At 38.9% G+C, this 22,030-nt stretch overlaps 1 protein-coding gene across 1 annotated transcript in view; it reads left to right on the top strand.

Moving 5' to 3' along the window:
* Nucleotides 1-22,030, top strand: part of dok6 (docking protein 6) — a 52,364-nt gene that overhangs the window by 13,042 nt on the left and 17,292 nt on the right. Inside the window, exons 2-3 of the mRNA XM_004081249.5 lie at nt 14,461-14,568; nt 18,669-18,783. Coding sequence (XP_004081297.2) covers nt 14,461-14,568; nt 18,669-18,783 — 223 coding nt within the window. The remainder of the gene's footprint in view (nt 1-14,460; nt 14,569-18,668; nt 18,784-22,030) is intronic.

Genomic DNA, 22,030 nt, shown 5'->3' with positions numbered 1-22,030 from the left:
CTGCTGATGCAGAGACGTTACGCCAACTGACAACCACTTTAGAAAGCCGTCCTGACATTGATCTTGACTTTTTCAACTCTTGAGGTTGCTACTCACTGTGGCTTCACATTATGAGAAAAACACTCAATATCAGTGTTGAATACTGCATGAGTTGTGACACACGTGTGGCTCTAATGTCTTTCTGCTCACTGAGCATTGACCATACTTACAGAGACGTCAATAATCTTCTTTGATCCCCAGTAATGCTCTATCTGCACCAAGGAAGTGTCTTTTTTTTTATCAGTATATGTTTAACTAGCTGATGTCAATTGTTCAGAGTGGGATAACAAACACATTACCTTCAATATTCTTTACTGTGAGATTGAGGTGTTAGCATGCTCCTATTTAGAAATATAGTGACCCATATCAATGGTCATTGATTTCAAACAGTGGAAAACCTTTCTAATTGTTTTTGCCAATATTGATCTTGGACATGTGGACATTATAGGCAACAACACTTCAAATCGAATGCAATTTAAGCAAATTCTTTATGCAAGAACCACTTTTCTATCATTTTTATGGACAGATTCAGATGAATATTGATGACAGCTCACTAAGTTATGTATAAGCTGTTTTGATGCCTCAATATGTATTGGAATTGTGGTCAAATGTAAATCTCATACAATTACAACCTTTGGTGTATAAATCACTTGGATTTGAGCTGTCCTAATGGAAAAGGCTGCCAGTTTTGTTTCAGAGTTGATTACATATAAATGTATGTCAAAATTACAACTAAAAAGGCTGACAATTTATTAAATGTCCTCAATTAAGACTGGATCTCTACTGTTTATAGGTAAGGGCAGTGTAAGTACACAACCCAAAGCAGCAACAGAACCACATGATTCATAACTGATGTCATGTAGTGAAGAAAAGAACAGGACCATCAACTAATGCCTTAGTCACATGCACCCATGAGGATGTTGACTTGTACGATTGCTGCGGGTTTTTGGGTTGTCTGGGCCCAAACTGGGTTATTAGGTGGGCGCAGGTACGTCTCTCAGCCCCCCTAAGGTTTATGTGGCTTTTATAAGGGACGTCACAATAAGATATTACACGATTGTCATGCATGTGCTAAGTGTATCGTGAGTATTTGGAAGGATAATGTAAGTTACACTCAGTTATGACGTATGAGTGATGCTGTTGTACGGTGCCTTTAAGCGGCATTCAAGGTGCGTACACTGGCTTTTTACAGACCATGAGCACATGCTGCTTCCAAGGGGTGTGCAGGTGAAACAGCAGTACCGGTTAGAGATGCAAGATGCCAATGCCAACACAAACTACGCTCTTATTGTCTAATTTCCTCATTTCTAAAAATCAGGCTGTGTACACGAAGGGTGCAATGGGCAACCAAGGATTGCTTGAACACCACTAACGTTTAGTTAGTTTAGTCCTCCAGTGATGACGTTCACACAGGATTTTACTTGTAGCTATAGTGAAGTCAGGTGATTAAGCATTTGTCTTTTCTTAGTGTGTAAGAAGGGGGCTTTTTTGGGTCTTTTTTTAATTTTTATTTTTTACTAAATGATGATTCTCCCTAAAAACAGATCAAAGAAAACTTACAGAAATCTAGTAACATTTTTGCTAAATGAAAACTTTTTGAAGCGAAAGTACCAGAGTCGCTCTGCTTCTCATGTCTCGTCTCTTGTGGCGGCAGTGGGTTCACAGATCTGCTTCAAGGTGTAGTGCTACAGTGTGCAGATGCTCCAGAGACTCACCTACAAACAACGGGGACTAGAAGAATCTATCATTGCTTCATTAACACTTCAGCTTCATCCTTCTCTCCTTGCCATCCTCCCCTCATTAATCAACAGAGCAGCCCTTGGGGCTGTGCTCTGCAGCTAAGCTCACTTTCAGTGTGTATTTCAGTGTGGATATACACACTATGTGGGCATCCTGTTTGTATTTGCATGTGAGGACATGCATGGCTGATTATGTATTTGTGTAAAAATGAATAGTGTTCACAGTGAATGTTTTCCATTTGTTTATGACTAAAAGTCAGACGACAACATTGTTTCATTAGAGAGCTATCCCACTGATAGTGCCAAATTCAATTTCATCTTGTTTGATCTCAGAAACTCAAATGTATCTACTTTTTTTGATTGGAATTAAAAATAGATAAATATACCACTAATCTGCCCAACTTTTATTTCTTTTCAGTGTGACAAGGCTTTCTAAAAAAAAAAATGTGTCACCTTCTTGATATTTTTTTTTAGTGTCGATTCACAATCTATAATGAGTTCCTCTCCTCTAGTTTCCTTTCATGAGGCTGCTCGCCAAGCACATTCAGCACAGCCAAAGATAGCTGCAGCCGCGTCTCTCTGTGTTAAGACTATTGTCTTTGTGTTGTTAATTTGCTCACTATGCTGCACAGGTAAACATAGTTATGGCCTTGCCTAACAAATAAAATATTATTCCTGATCTGCATTAGATGCAGGCGGCCAGCCTTCATGAATAATGCAAGCTTGATCACGCTGTCAACCTAACAAGGCTTTTCACGTGGCGTTGTTTGTTAGGTGCTCTTGATAGCATGTTGTTCAAAAAGCTTGACCCTTATAGTTGTAAGCAAATAATGTGTGTCCCTGTCAGCATGGAAGCCTTGTTTATTTCTGTTTGTTTGGGGCTGTGTTTGCACGCGCAACTCTTCTTCCCTTCCTCTTTCCGTCCCGTGGGACTTCTTTTAATAGTAAGAAGGTGACAGCTTACCTCTGGGTGAACACTGGGGAGGCGGAGGGGGGGGTGACAGTTTGGTGTCTGCCCAGCACGCCATGAAATGCTGCAGCTGACTTGCTCAAGTTGCCTGCAAATTTTTTAGTTCATTAGAGGCTGTAATTGAGGCAACAGAAGTCCCGAAACAATCGAAGGTTGTGAGGCAAAGTTTGGATTTTAAAGCAGGAGTTAATATAAAAGTTTTCTTTTTGTAAGTGTGCCAGGGAATTCGGATTTAGCTCTATTTTAATGAAAAGAAAGTTTCAAAGCAAGAAAAGTTGGTGCCAAGGTCTGCTTTAACCCTCCACCCTGCCCACCCTCGTGTACTCAATTGTTTGCTCTCATTTTAGAGAAATGTCCGTTGGGCAAAGTGATAATTGCATTCCTCGATGATTTCATGCTGAGACACGGAGTGACAGTGGATAACACCCCACTTATTCCAGGGGAGCGTGTTCTTTGGGGGGTAATGAAACAAAAACAATGTGATAAACTCCATCTGACCCTGTTCCCTGACATAGAAGTCCACATTTCCTTTGGTTGTGCACACAAATGCTTATTTTATTATTATTTTTTAAGTTCCCCCCCAGCGTCCTCTTTGATTTGCACACCAAATGTGGCTGAGTCAAGTTAGTTCCAGCAAGCGCAAATCTGTGCTCTCTGCTTGTGAGGGAACGGTTGTTGCAGACGCAGAGCCTGCTGCTTTTCCAGTTAACCGTATCAGAGAAACAGCGAGAACGTTAGCGAGAGAGCCCCTCTTTAGAATTAATCCTTGCGGGTGGGGGGTTGACTGCACCACCGAGTAAGGATTACATGCTTTTAGGGCTTCTGATGAAATTCAAATAACAAAGTGTCCTGGAAAACACTTGTTTTGTAAAATCCTGCTGAACAGGCAATTATTTGACAGTGCACTGAGCAGCAGTCACTTTCCTTTGATTTAGCAGTCTCTGTTGATATGATAATCACCCGTTTAGCTAATGGTAATCAAGCTTGATAAAAATGCATGTCGGTTTTTGCCAAAAGGCTCCTTTTATCCCGGACTTTATATTTCGCTCCAAGAGGATGCGTACTTCTAAGGCGCTGCGTTTTGGTTTCCATGTAAGCACCTCTCACTTGTTGGCCTAGATGCTAATTTTGTTGGTCTGGAAGCTGCAGGCAAAAAGATGAGGCTTGGCCCACATTTCCTTTGGACTTTTGCGTTTTCAGTTTTCAGATCATTCATAAATGTTTTTTTTTTTCCAATTTGTTTGTGGACAATTCATCCAAAGAATTCAATGTGAAGAATGACCTTTATCTCATATCGGAAACAAGACGTCACAGCTTTGTTGCCTTGTTTCTGAGCTGGTCTCGGTGTGCTTTCGGTGAGGGCACGCTGCCATACTCAAATTCCTCTTTGTCTGTGTGTTATTGACTGTGAAAGCTTCAGCCTTGTACATGGATTAAATGAAAATTGCAGCATGTGTATGTGTGCGCAGGGGATTGCTGACTAGAGCTGTAATACATAAAGAGCTTTGGGAGAGGGATGCTTTGACAGAGCAGGCAATTGTCATAATGATGACTTAAACCAAAATTGTCTCCTCGTAAAGATGCTTCACACAGACATTGCGAGTCCATCACAGTGTTATATGCTATAGTAAACACTGCCTGTCAACCTCAGTATCACTAGGAATCAACGTCCATAAATCTGAGACAAAAAATATTTTTTCTGAAGTGAAGCACGCAATTTTATTAATCTGCATCGGTGTATTAGGGTTTTATAATCACAGTTTAATCCTTTTTTCATCCCCTGTCCTGTAAAATCACTGTTTTCTCTCCTAGTTTAAATGTCTTGGACCACAGTCCTTAAAAGCAAATACAGATTAAGCTTCATGTTTTTGCAGCTTTGCTCTGCTCTCATTCTTCTCTGTGCTTTGCAGTATTTGATGGAAAACGTCAACACACCTCTACTGTGGAATCATTTTGCTATTTTTGATTTGTACTCCAGAAAATGCAGCAAATCATCATGAGGTCTAGACTTAAACAGCGTGGGTGATTTTAACTAATTTTTTCCTGCTGCTTTGCCCAGCACGGGTCAGACATTAGAACCTAAAAAGGTTCCTCTAAAAAGGTCAAAATTAAAGTTTCAGGTTAAAGAAAAACGTCTGATGTTCACTTGGATCTGTTCCACACTTTATTCCATATAACTAGTGCATATGAAATGAAGGACATACTGTGAGTTATGCAGTTTTAAAAGGATAAATCTTCACATTTTCAACAATGTATGAATGAATCTAAGTTGATTTGGCATTTGCGCTGCTGCTTTCACCAAACTCCTAAAAATAAATCTCTTTAATGTCTCAGAGCTTCGTCCAGCTTTAAGTGTGTCTTACTTTATGAACATGCTTTTAGATGAGTACATATGTGGAAAAGGTCAGCTATGCAGAGCCATAAAAAAGAGATGAATTCAATCTTTGGCAAGTTTCGCCAAAAGTCATCGTAATGCATAAAATATGGTCATGTGAATATAGGTTTTTAGTCTGGAAATATAAAAATCAGATGAAGCATGTGCTACACCCAGGCTTGCAACATGAAGTTATTTCTCAAAATAGTTCAAAATATATATTTGATCACAAAAATGTGCAGAAAAAATTAGGACTTCTAGGAAGACAGAGAAAAAAAAAATGTTAGTAGTGATTAAATAAAAAAGTAATGTAGGATTTTCAGTTTATGGAACAAGTAAAATTAGCATCACTCTCTGTTTTTTTAACTGGTAATGGCTGCCCTTACTCTTACAACTGCCTGTTTTTCGCCTTTAAACAGCCTGTATTTAGCCGTAAGGACAACTGGGACTAATGACTTGAGTGTGGTGTAATGGAGGCACCATACCACAGCATCACCTGTGCGTCAGAAGTGCATTCAACTTACATTATCCTTATGAATACTTTGCGATACTCTTACCGCACGCACTACAGTGGTACGTTCCATTTTCAATGAGCCTCAAGGGAACTTAAATATACAGCTGCACTCCTCTTAAGAAGTGCCGCTCCTCTCTACAACCCTCCACTATCAGTAATTGGTAGGGCAGGACCCAATATGCAGGTGACCTGGAATGAATAAACTTTGTCATGACATTACCCAAGGGAGCAACTAAACAGTGACAAAGCAGATGACCTGACAAGGAAGAACTGAAAACTAAACACTGAGGAGAATTAACTGAAATCAAGCCAACTGTGAATGATTGGTAACCTAAACCTGATGTGACAGAGGGAAAACCGCAAACGGAACATGACCAAAACCAAGAACTCAACTGAAAAACCAAACTATAGCACTCAATCCTCATATCCACAGGCCTGGACAACCCAAAAGCTCACAGCACCATACAGGTGCATGTGACTATGCCATAAATAAAGATTTTCTCAGGTTTAATAAAAACACATTTCAGGCTCACTGTTCACCTTGTCAAGAAAACTTCACAAGAATTGCAGAGCTAGAAAATAATTATTATCTAAGGACTGTTGGCCTTTATCAGTTTAAATGCACCTTTGAACAACTGACTTTGCCTTCTGGGCTGTTTCGGATTAGTGGACTTGTCTTTTTGTTAAAAAAAAACCCAGCAGAGACGTGTTGTCTTTCATATTCCAAACCTCATTTTTGCTGGTGGTCCAGTTTTTACCTTGGAGAAGTCTATTCTCAAGAGTGTGTGCCATGTGGCCACAGCAGAGGCCCCAGCTAATGAAATAAAGATCCCTAAAACTATGATATTACATTTTGGGACTGCTTTGGCTCATGAATGTTTGATGAGAACGTCCAATCAGGCATAGACAGTAGAACGAGATGAGGACTGGGAGAGGAGAAATGTAGAAAAGCGAGAAGGGCAAGAGGCAAATCAAGCTTGGTTGTGGTGGTGGGGGTAATATAAGGAAGGGGGAGTGTGTTTATAGGTGTAAAAAGTGTGTGAGGAGGGGTGGGGGGGGGTGATTACTTGCTGCTGAGGTAGCACTGCATTACATATGAGGATTTGGAATGGCCCAGATAAAGTAATCTATGATTAACTGGGGCGCGGCTGGCTTGCCACCCTGCCAACAGCTGTAGTCGGGGGCGAATTACAAAATTATGGGATGTCCAAACATTTTAAACTCGGTGTGAAATACATTTTCGGTACAGCAGGGGAAGGGGGAGGTTAGGTTAGGTTAGAGCGGAACTGTTCATGAAGTCAGAGGTGACAGCAAAGTGACAGAGGATGCTATGATCAAGAGCAACTTTTTTCCCCTTCGTTTTCTCCATGCAGCATTTGAGGGGGAACTTTTCAAATTGTGGGCAGAGACTTGGGAGGATTTGAGGTGGGTTCTGCAGGCTGGGGTCGGGGTTGGAGAAGTGATAGCTGCAACGATTGCGGCAACAACTGTCCGACGGGATAACAAATCAAATTATAAAGATGGAAGCCCCAGTTCAGACCCCGTCGCTGTCTGGAATTGATTGCTAACACTGGGAGCTTATATTGCAGGGCTTGGTCTGTCATTGTCCATCAAGCATCATTACCACCAAGGGAACTGTAACCCTTATACCCAGCTCATTGAGGGGCTCCACTAAACCACCAGGAAATTAAGAGGAAACAACAGCAAAGACAGAACCTTTATTTTAAGGTATCTTTAAATTTAAATGGGTTTTCTGCCTCAGCCCCAACATTGAAATAATACATTTTTTTTTACTATTTAAAGTACACACTTACAATATCTTGCCTGACACCGTCACGCCTAAGCAGTGCTACCTTGATTCAAGTACTCTCATGCCTTGTATTGCTTGTAAGTACAGAGGCAATCATCTTTAAATCATAGTTTGTGAGACATGAATCATCGAGAGGTTACTAATCCTTCCTACATATGTCCTTTTTATTATCTGAGGAATAATAAATTCATTTGTGCCTCTTAAGTATTACAGATGTGTTTTAATGTTTAATACTTCCTTCTTTCTCACAGACAGCTATTTTTATTCTGTCGCGTGATTAGTCATTAAGCTGAGGCGAGCTGTCATTGGAAATCATTTTCATGTCTCTCAGTTCATCCAAACGATGAGTGATTTTGCCCGTCGGGGGAACAGGGGCCGTATTGTATTGAAAGACGAGACAGTTCCTCAATAGTGGCAGAAGTTTCATAATGTTCGCTGAAGTGAATTGACTTTGTGTTTGAGGCCACTTAAAGGGAATGACTGGCTCTGAAGATGGGTCATTGCTTTGGTGTCTGAGAGTTAAACTTTCTATTTACTGCTGTTCCTACTTGTTGTAACGTGTCAAATATTGAATCACACAGTTCTGTTTTTCCACTCGGTCCTCGCCAGTTAAAGAGCTGGGATCTTTTGTCTTTCTTAGGTTTGACCTCAACGGTTCTGTTGTTGTTGAGCTGCAGTGTTTTTTGAGATCGGTGCACCTTGCCAAGTACCTCCTGTGGTATGTTCTCGCTGTAAAAACCCGAATGTGAAGGGATTGCCCTTCAAATGTTCTTTCCAGCTTGTTGCCTTTGCTGCGGCCTGTTTTGCACACTGGGATGTTATGTGTGGTGATGGACCGTGCAGAGATGTCCTGCAGAGCTTTAGAGTATTCTTGATATCCAGAGAGGTATTTTTAGAATAGACTCATATCAGTTAAGACTTTTCAGTATGTAGTGGTATATTTTCCATACAAAATGCTTGTTGTATTTATTAAATTCATATATTTAACCAAATGCAGCTCAGTTTAGGCACTTGCTGTGGCTATAATCACAGGATAAAAGTTTTACCAACCATTCTAAAGCAAGTTTTAATTACCAAGAGGCTTGGTATGATTTAGTTACATCTATGGATTTGTTTTAAGGAAAAGTTGAGGCTTGATCCAGGAGAGGCTTGATCACCATCCAGTGCCTCCAAGTGTCAAAGCCCTTGTAGTTTTGTGATGGAAAAAGAACAAAGATGTTTAACCAATCACAATATAGTTCTGACACAACAATCTTTTTAATGGTTATTCTCCACCTTTGTTGTGTCAAAAGCTAAACTTTACTTTTATTTCTTTGAAGTCTCAGACAGGATATAAAAGAAATGGGAGAAGGACAAAGTATGAGCCAGGTCAATCAATCTGTAGAGCCATGTATGGCATCATTTAAGCTTAGTGTTGTCTATTGTTGCTTTGCTGCTCTTTTCTGATCTTCTGTAGCTTGTGTACCTCTCTGCAAACTGCAGTTTATCAGCAAATCTCACAGAGACATTTTGCACAGAGGACTCTGGAGATTTGTGTAAACTTGTCAAAATTTCATCTTACATAATTGAGACGATTGAGATCATGCCTGCATAATCACCTCCATTGTCTTCTTTCACCTGGAGGAAAACACCATGGAACCAATCAAAATGTTGCTTTTCCACATTCTTAATGCAGCAAAGTTGTAAGTATACAGTATGTCTGCTTGGGAGAAAAAAAATACTTGTCATGCTGACGGTATCTCTTTAGAACTTTCTTTCACTTAAATGATAAGGATTCCTGCTCAGAGCAATAAAAGAAATTAGAACTCGATTTGGCATTGAGAGGTGGAACCTATAGTCTGTTTGCTGATAAATATGAAGGAGTAAAGCAGATATGCCTGGCTCTATTTGCTGATTGAGGTTCACAGGTTTCAACAGGAATCAGGATCATGTGGCCAGTCCTGCATAGTAAACAAAACCAAAGATAGTTTTACTTCTTGTAAACTAGAAATTTACTTTTGAAAACTTTGGTTCACACTTATTTGCTGCAGGTACACCTCCGCATCTGAACATAGACGTGGACGAGAACTGCCTTCATTATTGTATTAGTGCATTGTTTTTTTTTTTTTAGTGAAATTAAGTGAGTCATGCCAGCCCAACAGTACTGGCCATTCATGTGTGTGTAATTACAATCAATGTTAAGAGTTTCTCTGAATGAGACCCACCAGCGTCCTGATAAGAGGGCTGCATTGACAAAGCATCGACATCTCTGGAACAGGCAAAACTGGCCCTTTCTGTTCAAATCCTCCACTCTTTATTATGTAGAAGCCATCTCACAGAGTCTGCTTTTGTGCTGAAATAATTACTTAATCTGAGCAATCCTGTGGTGAATTACTTTGTGTGCTGGCAGCGTTATGCCTTCAACAGAAGAACTCATGCAAGCTGTAACTTTGCTGTTTTAAGTTGGAAAGGAAGGAATCGCCATACATAAAACGGGTTGACATATTTTTGTGTTTGTGTCAAAGCAGGAATAGGGCTGCAGGTGGGCACTATAATGGAAGTAACATTCTGTGTTCCATTTAAGGGGAGAATTTTATTACCTGTTTGTATCTTTTACTAGTATAGCATTCATTGGAAGGTAGAGATAATGATCCGCTCTGCATTAAGAAACGTGCGGTGCTTTGTTTTCTTCTGTTTGCTGTTTATAATGGACTTGTATAACACTTACCCGGAATGGAGACCCATCAAGGCAGACTGATAAGGACCTGGGGATCTGCTATAGTCATTTGCTACAAAGTGCCACGTTTAACTCAGCAGGTCTTTCATAAAGTATACCAGCTGAGTAAACAAATTAATCGTACAGCTGTGGTTCCCTATTACAACCACGTGGCCCAAAGCAATTATACATCAGACCGAGTGATTGCAAGTGTCTGCAACAGGAAAGAGAAGGATCTGCTATTAATGACGGAAAACCACAGAGGACCCATTGCTTGGTGACTATCATATAACATGCGTTTGCCGCTTCTGTTGGCTTTTTAATGTGTTGATAGTGGTTTGATTGTGAATTCTCACTTTTCCAAATTTCTTTTCACTCACAAACGCAGAATAAATAGAGTAGATTGTGTTGGAGCATAGATTTATGAACAAGACACAGATTGAAAATTTTAAGACATGCAGGTTTCTTAACTATGCAAAAGTAACTTGGGTACATTTTAAAAAGAAATTAACAAAAGGGCAAAGTATTGGCCTAATAATTAAACACACCTTAACTGATGACACTTAACAGCAAACACAATCTAGGACAAAATTCAAGAAGACAAAACTGAGACATGAAACCAATTGACAAGAAATATCAGGATGGTAATATTTGGCTGGCCATCAGGCCATTAAATAAATATTCATTTAAATTGTTAACCTAACAAAGGTTATGTTTGCTTATAACCCTAACCCTCTTCCTTCCGATGGGTCTTTCCAACGCCAAGTTTTCCCCTAAAAAGCAGCTCCAGCCCCACCCACAACTTTGAACCTGAAAAAACCTATCAGTAAGTTAAATAAATATATGTATGAACAAATAAAAATGTACTTTTTTTATTTCACCAGATTTTGTTTTTTATTAGTAAAACGGTTAAATATTGGGATAAAATGAACATGTGTTTAACTTCTGCTAGAGTAAGAAGATACATCATTTGGATTTTTGTTGATCATTTTTAATTGAGTAATGTTGTGGGCAATAAGAGGTTTATTTTCCTCTTTCAATAAAACCCCAAACCCTGTACCAAAAATCCCTCAAAACATAGCAAACTACTTCACTAATTATCATTTCTCTAAAGGAAAAAGTTTTAGTTATTTTATAGACAAACTACCAGCTTCGTTGTTCTGGTTGTGATGATAAGATGTGAAGATGTACAATGTTCCTCTGCTTTTTCGCGTTTTGTCTCTGGTCACTAACCCCCGCATAATAAGGCGGGAATACTGTAATATCACTTCTGTTCACCAAACATGACTCAGTAACTGATCTGTAAACGTGATAGAAGCCAATCATGACGAGGCTCGCAGAGGGTAAAAGACAGTTTGAAGCAGCTTTTCCGGCCCCCCACCATTATTTTTCCTTTTTTTTTGGCACAGCTCATCTATTTAATCAGATTCTTTGCAGCAGGTGTGTCAGAGCAAATAAATATAATGCATGTAAAGCTCGACAGTCATTTTTGTAAAAGTACGAGTTAAAGTGAGGTACTTATTGTGCGATTAAGCAGCATTTTCCTTGTATCAAGCAGTACAAATCATTAAAAAGCTCTCATCTCCTGCTGTTTTAGGGATAACATACTTGAATTGCATATATCTTCACATCAGCGTCTTTTGTAATGAGAAGCAGTTCTTCTGTCCTTCACAGTTAAACACAGAGCATCTCCGGTTCTGAGTCGCTTGAGTGAGATGCTTGGCTATGGGACACACTTCCCTGCGTATTCCTCGGAAGCATTTATTTCATTGCGTCAATCCTGCATGGCTGGTGATCACCTTTCTATATGTCACGTCATTCAAGATAAGCACCATATCGCGCTTCGCCCCAGCAAACAAGGCTGGTGAGAAATCTCTCTTGTCCTACTTAACAAAAAACAGAGTTACTGTATGTGAGAAACTGAAAGTTCTCTTTCCAAGCATTCGTTGGAGTGTTTCACATGGAATTTGGAGACTCCTGTTTTGCCAGACAAGCGTATCTTAAGGAACCACTAATAATCAGAAACTGCCCCTCTAGCCTGACTCATGTTAAAAACAGAGAAGTGAGAGGTGAAGACCAATTGCTATTGCACTGGATGGAAACACTTTTAAGGTGCAGGATGCACGTGCAGTGAGTTTGCACACCCGTAGAGGTCTGTGAACCCCAGGCGGCAGAAGGAAACTCAGTTACTTGGACAATCCAGGGAAAATGCCTCAGTTTTGTTGAACCCCCAAATGAGGTTCAGCCTGTCACACAAAAGTTGATCTTTCCTTTAATCCACTGGGTTCTTTCAATGTACGCGTGTGGAACACACACCAGATACAGCATCTCCAAATATTTGATTTTCAAAGGGAAGAGAAAACAGTCAAATGGGGAAAAAGAGCCCACCACTTTTGGTCAGGTTGTTCTGTAAGTAAACCTGGACATTGAGAAACAAATTGAGTGCAGGAAGGATGCACTGTGAGAGAATGTCACTAACATGATTAGCTGATCCAAAAGCCAGAAATAACATCATCTTCAGTGACAAGTTCTTAAGATCAACAATAACTAGGGTTTCACCTGACCCTTCATGTCCATCAACTGTGGTCTTCTTGATCTACAACAGTCCAAGGATCTGAAACATCTGGAATATTGAATGACCTATTGAAAGAAATATACCAAATAAAAATGGCACACAAAACATTCAGATTTTGACCACCACACTATGTTTAAAATGTCCATATATATAAAAAAGGCAAGTTTTAACTAAAAGTCAAATACTAGATTAAGTCTACCTTAAAACTGAAGTTGGAAATCAGGCATGATTGTGTACTCATTCATTTGTTATTCAATTTCTTAGATAGGGGTTTAAACAAAATACTTTTCTGTACTTTCTAAATAGCAACCAATTGGATAATGCAGATAATCTAAAATTATTTTCAACAAAAGTGTAAACAAGTGAGTGATCATGGTAGATACTCACTGTTGAGCACAACACTCTTTGGTTACTGTGCAGCAGCTCTAAAGTGCTTAAGATACCAGCAGAGACCTGACACCTGCAGCTGTTTGGAAATGTGACTGTGAGGATCAGTTTGAAAGCATGACTGTTTGCATATCTATGTTCAATGGTTATAATCCCAGAGTTTACTTTATTTTAACCTGCAACATATGAACCCATGTGTTCAATTTCCCTTTTCTTGATCAGAAGTGCTCCCTGGTATCGAAACAAAAATAATAAACCCGATATATGCGCATATATGTTTAAATGAACCGCATATGAGGTTCATTTAAACATAATGTCAAAAAAATAACCCAGGAAAAAGTGTATAAATAAGTCTTTGGTCAATGAAAAAAGTTTACCGCAGTACTTTGTAGTGCACCCCTTATTGGTAATGACCTATGTCAAATGTTTCCTGTATGCCTTCACCAGGTTTGTACACACCAAAGCTGCTATTTTGATCTTCTCAAGAGCTGTGATGTTTTTGGGGCTGTTGCTGGGCTGCACAGACTTTCAACTCCCTCCACAGATTCTCTGTTCTCTATCTGATGAATTGAGGTCTGTATAGTGGCTAGGCCACTTTAGAACCTTAAAATCCTTTTTTTTTGCCATCAATAGAAGGAACAGGTGGGAGAGGAGAGCCTCAAAAGGAAAAAGTAACAGGTCTGTGAGGGACAGAACTTTTGCTCAATTTGTAGCAGCTAAACATTTAATTTCTGCACAAGTATACAAATATATTTAATCGGTTGAAGTTTTTTTTTCTTTTTTTAGTTTACGGGGTGGAAATAAGTAAACCTAAATAGAAGTGACATTTTAAGTGTACTTATGATGAGTGTTTTCATTTTTTAAGTGAGACAAATAGCAGAAGCAGTGGCTTACAAATATTTTTTGCCCTACTGTAACCCCGCAAAAAGTGTCTCTTTGCATCAATGCAGCTTTGCATGTTGTCACTATGACAAGTTGCTGGTGCTGCGTTTAAATATTGGGGACAGCTTTCTTTGGGGGGAAAAAACAAAATGTTTAGACTAGTACAGCCAGACTATGCAATTAACAATTCCAAAACCTCTCTGTGTGTACAGTAAGCTTAATGTAGTATGTCAAATGCAAGTGGTCTTTAGTTTGATACTATTTGTTTTCTCTCAAAATGTTCATAGTTTTAATAATAGATGATGTGCAAGATTTCAAAATAATATCCACTGTGAAAACTCATTTTCAAAACATACATAATATAACATCAATGACATTGTCCGCAGACAGTTAGTGCTGTGCTTTTCCAGTTTTCCAGCATTGCCGTGATCTAAGGAACTTCTGTAACAGGGCTCTAACTATTTTCTGTCACCAGATCTTCAGGAGGTGTTGGCTGGTGTTCAAGAAGGCCTCCAGTAAAGGACCCCGGCGATTAGAAAAGTACCCAGATGAGAAAGCAGCATACTTTAGGAGCTTCCACAAGGTAAAACACATACAAAAAATACTGTTATAATGCCTTTCTAACTAAAATTTTTTCAGTTATGCTTTATCTTTTGCTAAACGATCTTCAACTGGGTAAAAACTGGCAACTGTTTGGAGATTTTATCTTTTAGAAAGTGATATTTCCACTACGACCTAAGATTGCATCGATGTGTTTGAATTGTTTTGTTTGTTGGAAAAACAAAAACAGTTTTTCCTTCTCTAAAGGTACAAAATATGTAGTGTTTAAATGCAGAGCATGTTTTTTTTTCTATAATGGAATAAATAGGTTTTTCTTGATGCAAATCATAATCATTATCTGTATATCTGTTATCTGGGAGTTTCTGTATTGTACGGGCTTTGTTGCAGATACAGTTATGCTGATGCTCAGGCAGGAGCATTTGGTAGACTCTAAATGCTTCTGACATTGACATGCAGCACACAATTACCAAGCAACACTTTAATTTAGCAATTTCAGCCAGCTGGTGGAATTAATTAGTTCAACCGATAGAACATGGCACAGCAAAAAGGGAAAAGCCAAAAAAAAAGACACACTTCTCTTATAATACAGCAACACGGTTCATCTAATTCTGTACTTCTTCTTCTTCTTCCTGCAATGCAATTAATTGCAAACCTTCTTGTATGAGATCTTGTTTCTTTTTTTGTCTGCCAAATCCGCCTCCAAACCTAAGGAATAAATCATATCATCTTAAAACACAGGACAATAACCTTGTTTTCATCTTTATCTAAATTGTTCTGTCTGTGGTCTCAGTTGACGGTTAAAGATCTATTACGGCACAATTTGTGTCTCTATCTTGTCCTACGGGGCCATTTTCCTCTCTCTTGAAAGTAATAATCTTGTGCATAATATCTCTCTCCTTACCTCCTAAGCCTCCTAAGTCCTTTGAAATATTTCAATTAGGACTCATTATCCGAGTGAGTGGAAAGGATTTTAAAGAAGTAGCATCAAGAACAACGTTTGATTGTGATGAAAGGAGATAGGAGCAGAAAGTAGTTTCTTTCCAGCAGGCTGGTTGTAATTTTGTGAACTAAAAGACAGCGACTGCCTTATGATTATGAGGCATTTTCAACTTTTTTTAGTGTGTGAAGTGAGTACATGCTGGGCATATGTTTAGATCACTTTGTTAGCACTATTTGCTGCTTTGGCATCAGTCATGTTGTGTGAATGAAGCGCTGTCGGCCTCCTTCATCATGCTGCCACACAGAGAGTCCTCCCGGAGGCGTCGCATGCAGCCGGGGCTTCAGTGAGCGATGGGTGCATGCATGGACCAGTGCGTCTGGTAATGCATTGCCAAAAAGACCCAGAAAAGTCCAGTCAAAAGGCTTCATTCACTCTGCTGTGCTTTTATTTTTTACTTATTTTTTTGCCTGATTTACCCAAGACTTGTTTTTCCTGATTTATTTATTTCCTCTTCTCTCTTTTTCACACTTTGCCAGCTGGATAGCCCTCATCCACTCAGTAAATAGGTATTTTTAGAGATCTTTTCGCTCACTGAAAAGTTATTTTGTTGTGTGTGTGCTACATTTCCTGACTTTCTGACATTGGCAGAATACAAGTACAGGTGGGTTTTCACAGGAAACTTTTTAACAGGTCTAAGAAAAGATCGGTCTTCTGTAACTTTATCTCAATAACTTGACTTCATCAAATGGCCTTTTAGAAATCTCTGTATGTAAGTCTGCAGGTATAACAGGCCTAAAGATATTTATTCATTGTTTTTATACGTATACATAAAAATCTGTGAGGATTGTAAACTTTGGTTTGGTTTTTGTCAGTTCTGTTTTGAATTGTCCCTCAGTCACACCAGTTTCAGGTTTGTCATGATTCACAGCTGTCTTCATTTAAGTGTCTAGTTTTCAGTTCTTTCTTGTCAGGTCAGCTGCTCTTTTCTGTTGTGTCACTTTTTTGTTGCTCCATGGGTTTTGTCTTTTTCAAGTTCATTTATTAAATGAATAAAATGTTTGCATCACCATACCTGGTCTTCTGCATTTTTGGGTCATACACCACCAGGCCCTGACAAAATTTTGTTTTACATGAAACTGTAGCTAAAACATGTTGTGGATCTCTGATCTAAAGTATCTGCATTGCAGAAATAAAGGTAAACATATCTGGTTATCTGATGAATGAAGCTGTCTGCTGGTGGAATAATGAAAGTCTGTCCAGTGAAACATCATTTTTCCTCCTATTTTAAAAAGCAGTTATCTTCCTCTGTTTTGGAGTAACAGGATGGAACATGCATTGTTAAAGACTATTTATCCATTTAAATTTCACGTTTGTGACTAGGTTCTGTCAGTTTGTGATGCTGGTGGTATTTAAAGGTTGCAAATGCCTTTTTTTGACAAACAAGAATGGGCAATTTCTCATAAAACAACCCTATTTTGTTATTAAAATATATATATATATATATATATATATATATATATATATATATATATATATATATATATAGTATAAAAATTCAATTAAAACATTCTGCACATTTCCTTCTAACCATCAGTACTTCATGCCAGAGTTGACCAAACAGACTGCTTTCAGTGGTTGTTTTTTTATATATAGCCTTGTTAGCTTTTTTTAAATTCAGTGTCTAAAGGTGAAGCTGCCAAACTTACATCCATGCCCAACTATGGGCTAAACGATGTCACTTAAAACCCACTCTGTTCATCTTCTGATCTTTTTTAAAACCCTCTTTTAATCCTTGTGCCGCTTGTACCCCAGATAAAAAAACCTGTGTTGTTTTCTAGAACATAATCCCTGCAGAGCGGCAGTATTGCATTAGAAATTATCCTCGTAAGGTGGACATGACCATTGGCGCAGGGCAACCCCGCTCCTCTTTCCTGCCATCCGTAACTGAGCTCTCTGTTTAAATGAACTTCCGCTAACTTACAGTCCCCCCTCCCTAACATTACTGGTGCAATGAAAATGGTGAGCAATATTAGAGCTATCGAGCCGTATAGTTTTGAGCAAGATGCCAGTTCATACGAGGAAAACAAAGACGCGCATTGATCTGGTCGTCTACAAGTGGATGCAGCAGAATGGAGCGGAACTGGGAGCTTGTGGCCTGACCACCACATTTTCTACGTCACAAATATGCTCTTTTTCAACTGACAATTTCTCATCTGCTCGGTATCCACAATGATTAAAAAAAAAACTTAAAATGCAATTTTAAGCTTCATTTTCTTTATATACGGTATGTCCTCCATCATAAGTGAAATGTCAAGCTGCAGCTGCTATATGTATGCACCATATCATAAAAATACAGATTCCCTCCTTTAGGGCATTAGAAAAATCTCTGCTGTTTATTAATAATGATGCATTTGAGTGGCTACTATATAAGCGTGAAGGAGAATTCAGAACACGCTGTCAAAACTAAGTAATAAAAAATCCTTTGGTCCACATACAGTATTGTCTGCGGGCTATAAGGTCTGCCCTGTTAACCTGTAAGAGTCAAGCCTTCCTGCATGGGCAATGGGCCCAGCTAATTCATTCCTAACAGTCTGGCAGAGGGCCCACAGTTAGCACACAATGGACCACAATAATGTAATGGGCCTTATCTGCTAGGGAGACTGAATTGGGTGAATACAGTTGAGCAAAATGGCCTGTAAATGCCGGCAGTATTCAATTGAATGTAATCTTCTCGTTTTTTTATCCACGATCAAACTCCTGGTAAAGTGATTTAGAAGCTAATGATTATTTTCCTCCCTGCTGACTGGAAGAGCTCAAAGAAGATGCAAAAAAATGGAAGCATGTTTTGTGTGGAGTGAAGCTCAGCGAACATGAAGAGTGCTTTTTAAGTAAATAACATATTTGCATTAAGTCTATCACACAAGTGCAAGCATCTTACATTAGGAAGTAATTATTGTTAAATTAAAAAACAGTTTTATGTTCTCAGCTGGATGACTCCAAGTATTTATTTATTCTGAAGATCCTTCCCCTTTGATATCTGCTGTGCTCCTCCATTGTTATCAGCCCTAAGCCACTATTGCACTTTCAGCAAAGCTGTGCAAGATGGCAATTAAATCTTGCTGCTGCTCTAGATGTGTTCATTCTAGCTAATGCACTGCTTCCTCTTTTGGCTCCTTCTTCAGATCACCGAGCTTCATAGCATCAAGAACATTACCCGGATGCCACGGGAGACAAAAAAGCATGCGGTTGCCATTATCTTCTGCGATGACACGTCCAAGACGTTTGCCTGTGAATCAGGTATGTGCGTTTTCCTTCATGCAAAGGGCTTCGTCTGAGCAGCACAAGTAGAAAGCTGGTAATGTGGTGTTCTGCTGACACACATCTACAAAATGCCATCAATGTGGTTTGGGGAGAGATGCTGGCAGAACAAGAACTGAGATGCACAAAGAAAAAAGTGAAGGAGGACGGCAAAGAATTGAGGAAAAGTGAAGCTTATTTGCCACTAGATTAAGAAGAGGAGCATGTGTTCTGAAATATTGATTTGCATTGTGCAGGTATGTAATCAGATATTGAGTATCACTTGAGGTGCGTTTCTATCTAGTTATGATGTGTAACCATAAAGATTGCTTCTAAAACGTGTGCAGGGAGCTAAGGAAGTTCAAGATCAACATGCAGCTTGACGGTCAGTTGCCTGGAAGCGTAAGGCTGTTTGCAGAGAGGACATACACCAAATAGTTTCGTCTTTAACTTCTTCTTTGAGTCACTCACTGCAAACATCCCTGCAAGTGTCAAATGTGTGCTCATACTGAGATTAGACTAGAACGTATTAGAAAATGCATTTCTTTCACATGTCTCTTGCCGTCTTGTATTTCTTTCCCCTTTGAAAGGTAATGATCTCCCTCATGATACAGACAACTACTCTTATAAAAGTTTTTCAACTTCACAAATCTCCTCCAGTGGTGAACACTTTTGTTTTTTTCTTTTAGTTTTTAAGCACAGATTGCCAAATTAAACTTCCAGCAACTTGTTGCTTTACGATGTCTTATGATTTTACCCCCTCCCTCTCTCTCTCTCTTCCTCTCTCTAACATCCCTTTCTCTTCTTCCCTCCTCTTCTTTTCCGTCCGGTCCATCAAATATAATTACAAATATAATTCATATAAATAAAGTTTAGTGTAAATCACCAAAGGGGTTTATTGTGTGTTAGAAGGCTTAAAGTTAGTTAAAGTTAAATAAATGTTCTCATTTGTTTGCTCAGCTGTTGGACAGGGCAAGTTAGAAGTACAGATTGCCTTAGTTTTGACTAATAACTTCAAATTAGTTTTGCAGCTTTTGAAACAGCCAAGTCTGTTATTGTCAAACTTTTATTTATTAGTAAGTTTATTTTCTACCATGTTGATCTTTGTCTTTGTGTGTTATTGTCATGTACAGGAGCTCACATGTTTTTGTCCCGATGCTTGGAGAACACAGCTCTAACTAAAATGTTTCGTTTTTTTATTTATCACTTAAAGATTAAGATTCTGGCCTTCTCTCAATTTTTTTTATTTGAAAAACAAATATTATAATTTTGCTCATACTTTCGATACATGTATGAAAGTTCCATGTGATTCAGCTCATATGTAAATGTCTTTATATTTTCCTGAGGTATCAATTTTCCACACCATATGTCTACCACCATGCAACACTTTAAGGATATGTTTATTGTAATGCAAATCTGTATTTTTTCTTCTAAAATTATTACCTTCAGACAAGTAATCCTGTAAGTTGTTGTTGTTCAAAGTTACACTGATAATGGAGCTATCAAGAAACATTATATTGGTGTTTCCCTAGGAACCCTTACAAACACACTTACTATTAGTCACCCACTGTTACAATGAGGGCTGTTTTAAGCTAATTGTAAGTTTTTATCTGGATATGAATAGTAAAAAATGGCCAAAAAATATAATGCATTTGTGTCCTGATATGGTTCCAGATACAGAGGAAAAAAACATGTTTACTGGAAACACTTGACTCTATTTTGGTTTGGATAAAGTAGGTCACGTCACTCAGATATGACATGTAAAAATAGTCTCTTTTATCTTCTGTTCTATTATCTTTTCTTAGAAGTTGAGTGAATGTTTTTTTTTTTTTTAAAGTTCAGCATTAAGCCACCACACACGAAAGACAAAGATATCTTATTTCAAAGCTCCTTTAATATTTTATTCAATTTAAGTTTAATTGAAAGAAAAGGCTATTGTGGGGTGCCAGCTGGCCCGGATTGCTCAAGAGCCAACGTTGATAAGAATTTTGCTTGGCATTCTGCCTCTCCACTGTGGTGCAATGTCAATGGAAGTGTGGATTTAAAGCTGAACTTGGCAACTGTAAAGCAATCTGCGAGATCCCCCTTTTTTTTATAGCACACACAGAATCCTGAACTGTCCTGTTTTCCAAGATGGGAAAGTGTTCATGACATCTTATTTTGGAAGTACAAACCTAATGAAACGTCAGGCTGTGTGTGCTGTCAGTGAAACACTCGAAGGAAAAGGAGGAGTATATTTTTGACAGCCCTGAGAGTGACTGTCATATGTGCACATAAAGAAAAATGAGATGGTGACCTGAAGATTAGGAGTGCTATGAAGAATGTCAGCCCCCTTAAATTCTGCAGAGGGGTTGGACGTGGCAAATGCATAGACAAGTGGGAATACGTATTGTATTTGTCTGCATAATGACTTCCTCGTCTGAAACCAGAGACTGACTGCTGATTTGATTGTCACATACATTATGCTCTCACTCAAGCTTTATCCTGCTTCCTTTTTATTTTTTTTTATTTTTGACTCAATACAAATGCAAGTCCATGCTCTTCCGTCATACACCTTCACATCCACACAAGCGCAGAGAGACTTCGACCTGCTATTTCTCTTCATGCATGGCACGTAGAGTAGCTAGGTTGCCTCTGTGCTGATGAAGTGTTTGTTTAGCCGATTTTTCACTCAGTGGCCTTAAAAAGTGTGGGAGTTTAGAAGCACTTAAAGGCCGTAGCGAGCAGAATTTAGGGAGGCATGAGGGAGAAAAGACCTGCTGTGTTTCTGCTTTCCTGTGTGCGTCTTTGAAACGTTGCAGCAGCTGTTTCCTTAACCTTTCTGTTCCAGCTCCGTTGATCAGTTGACCCGTCGACCCCCTTGTCTTCTAATGCCGACATTTACAGAAAACACGGATCTCCTCTACTCCCACTTTAACGCCAGTAAGCTGATGGTGTTTGAGTTTGCAGACAAGGAAACTGCGTTTTCTCACCTGCACACGTGTTCCTTTACACATGAGTGACCATAGTTACATGTCCCAGAATCCCCCGGGGCTCAGCAAAAAAAATAAACAACTCAAATGTTAGTCTCATTTCACACCTCAGTGATTTCTAGCAAAAGCCCACATAGGAACATTTTAAATCTTCAGCATTATAAACACATTATGACTCATGAAACTAGAAAAACATCAGTATTCAGAAATACCAAAATGTCACACTTATTTCTGTATTTAATTTGCAAAATAATTGCTTTTCACTTAACCCTAAT

This window comes from Oryzias latipes, chromosome 20 (assembly GCF_053564925.1).
Source record: "Oryzias latipes strain Hd-rR chromosome 20, Olatipes_Hd-rR_3.1".
Classification (NCBI taxonomy): Eukaryota; Metazoa; Chordata; class Actinopteri; order Beloniformes; family Adrianichthyidae; genus Oryzias; species Oryzias latipes.
Note: the sequence above shows the minus strand (reverse complement) of the source record. Positions and strands in the feature narration are given on the sequence as shown.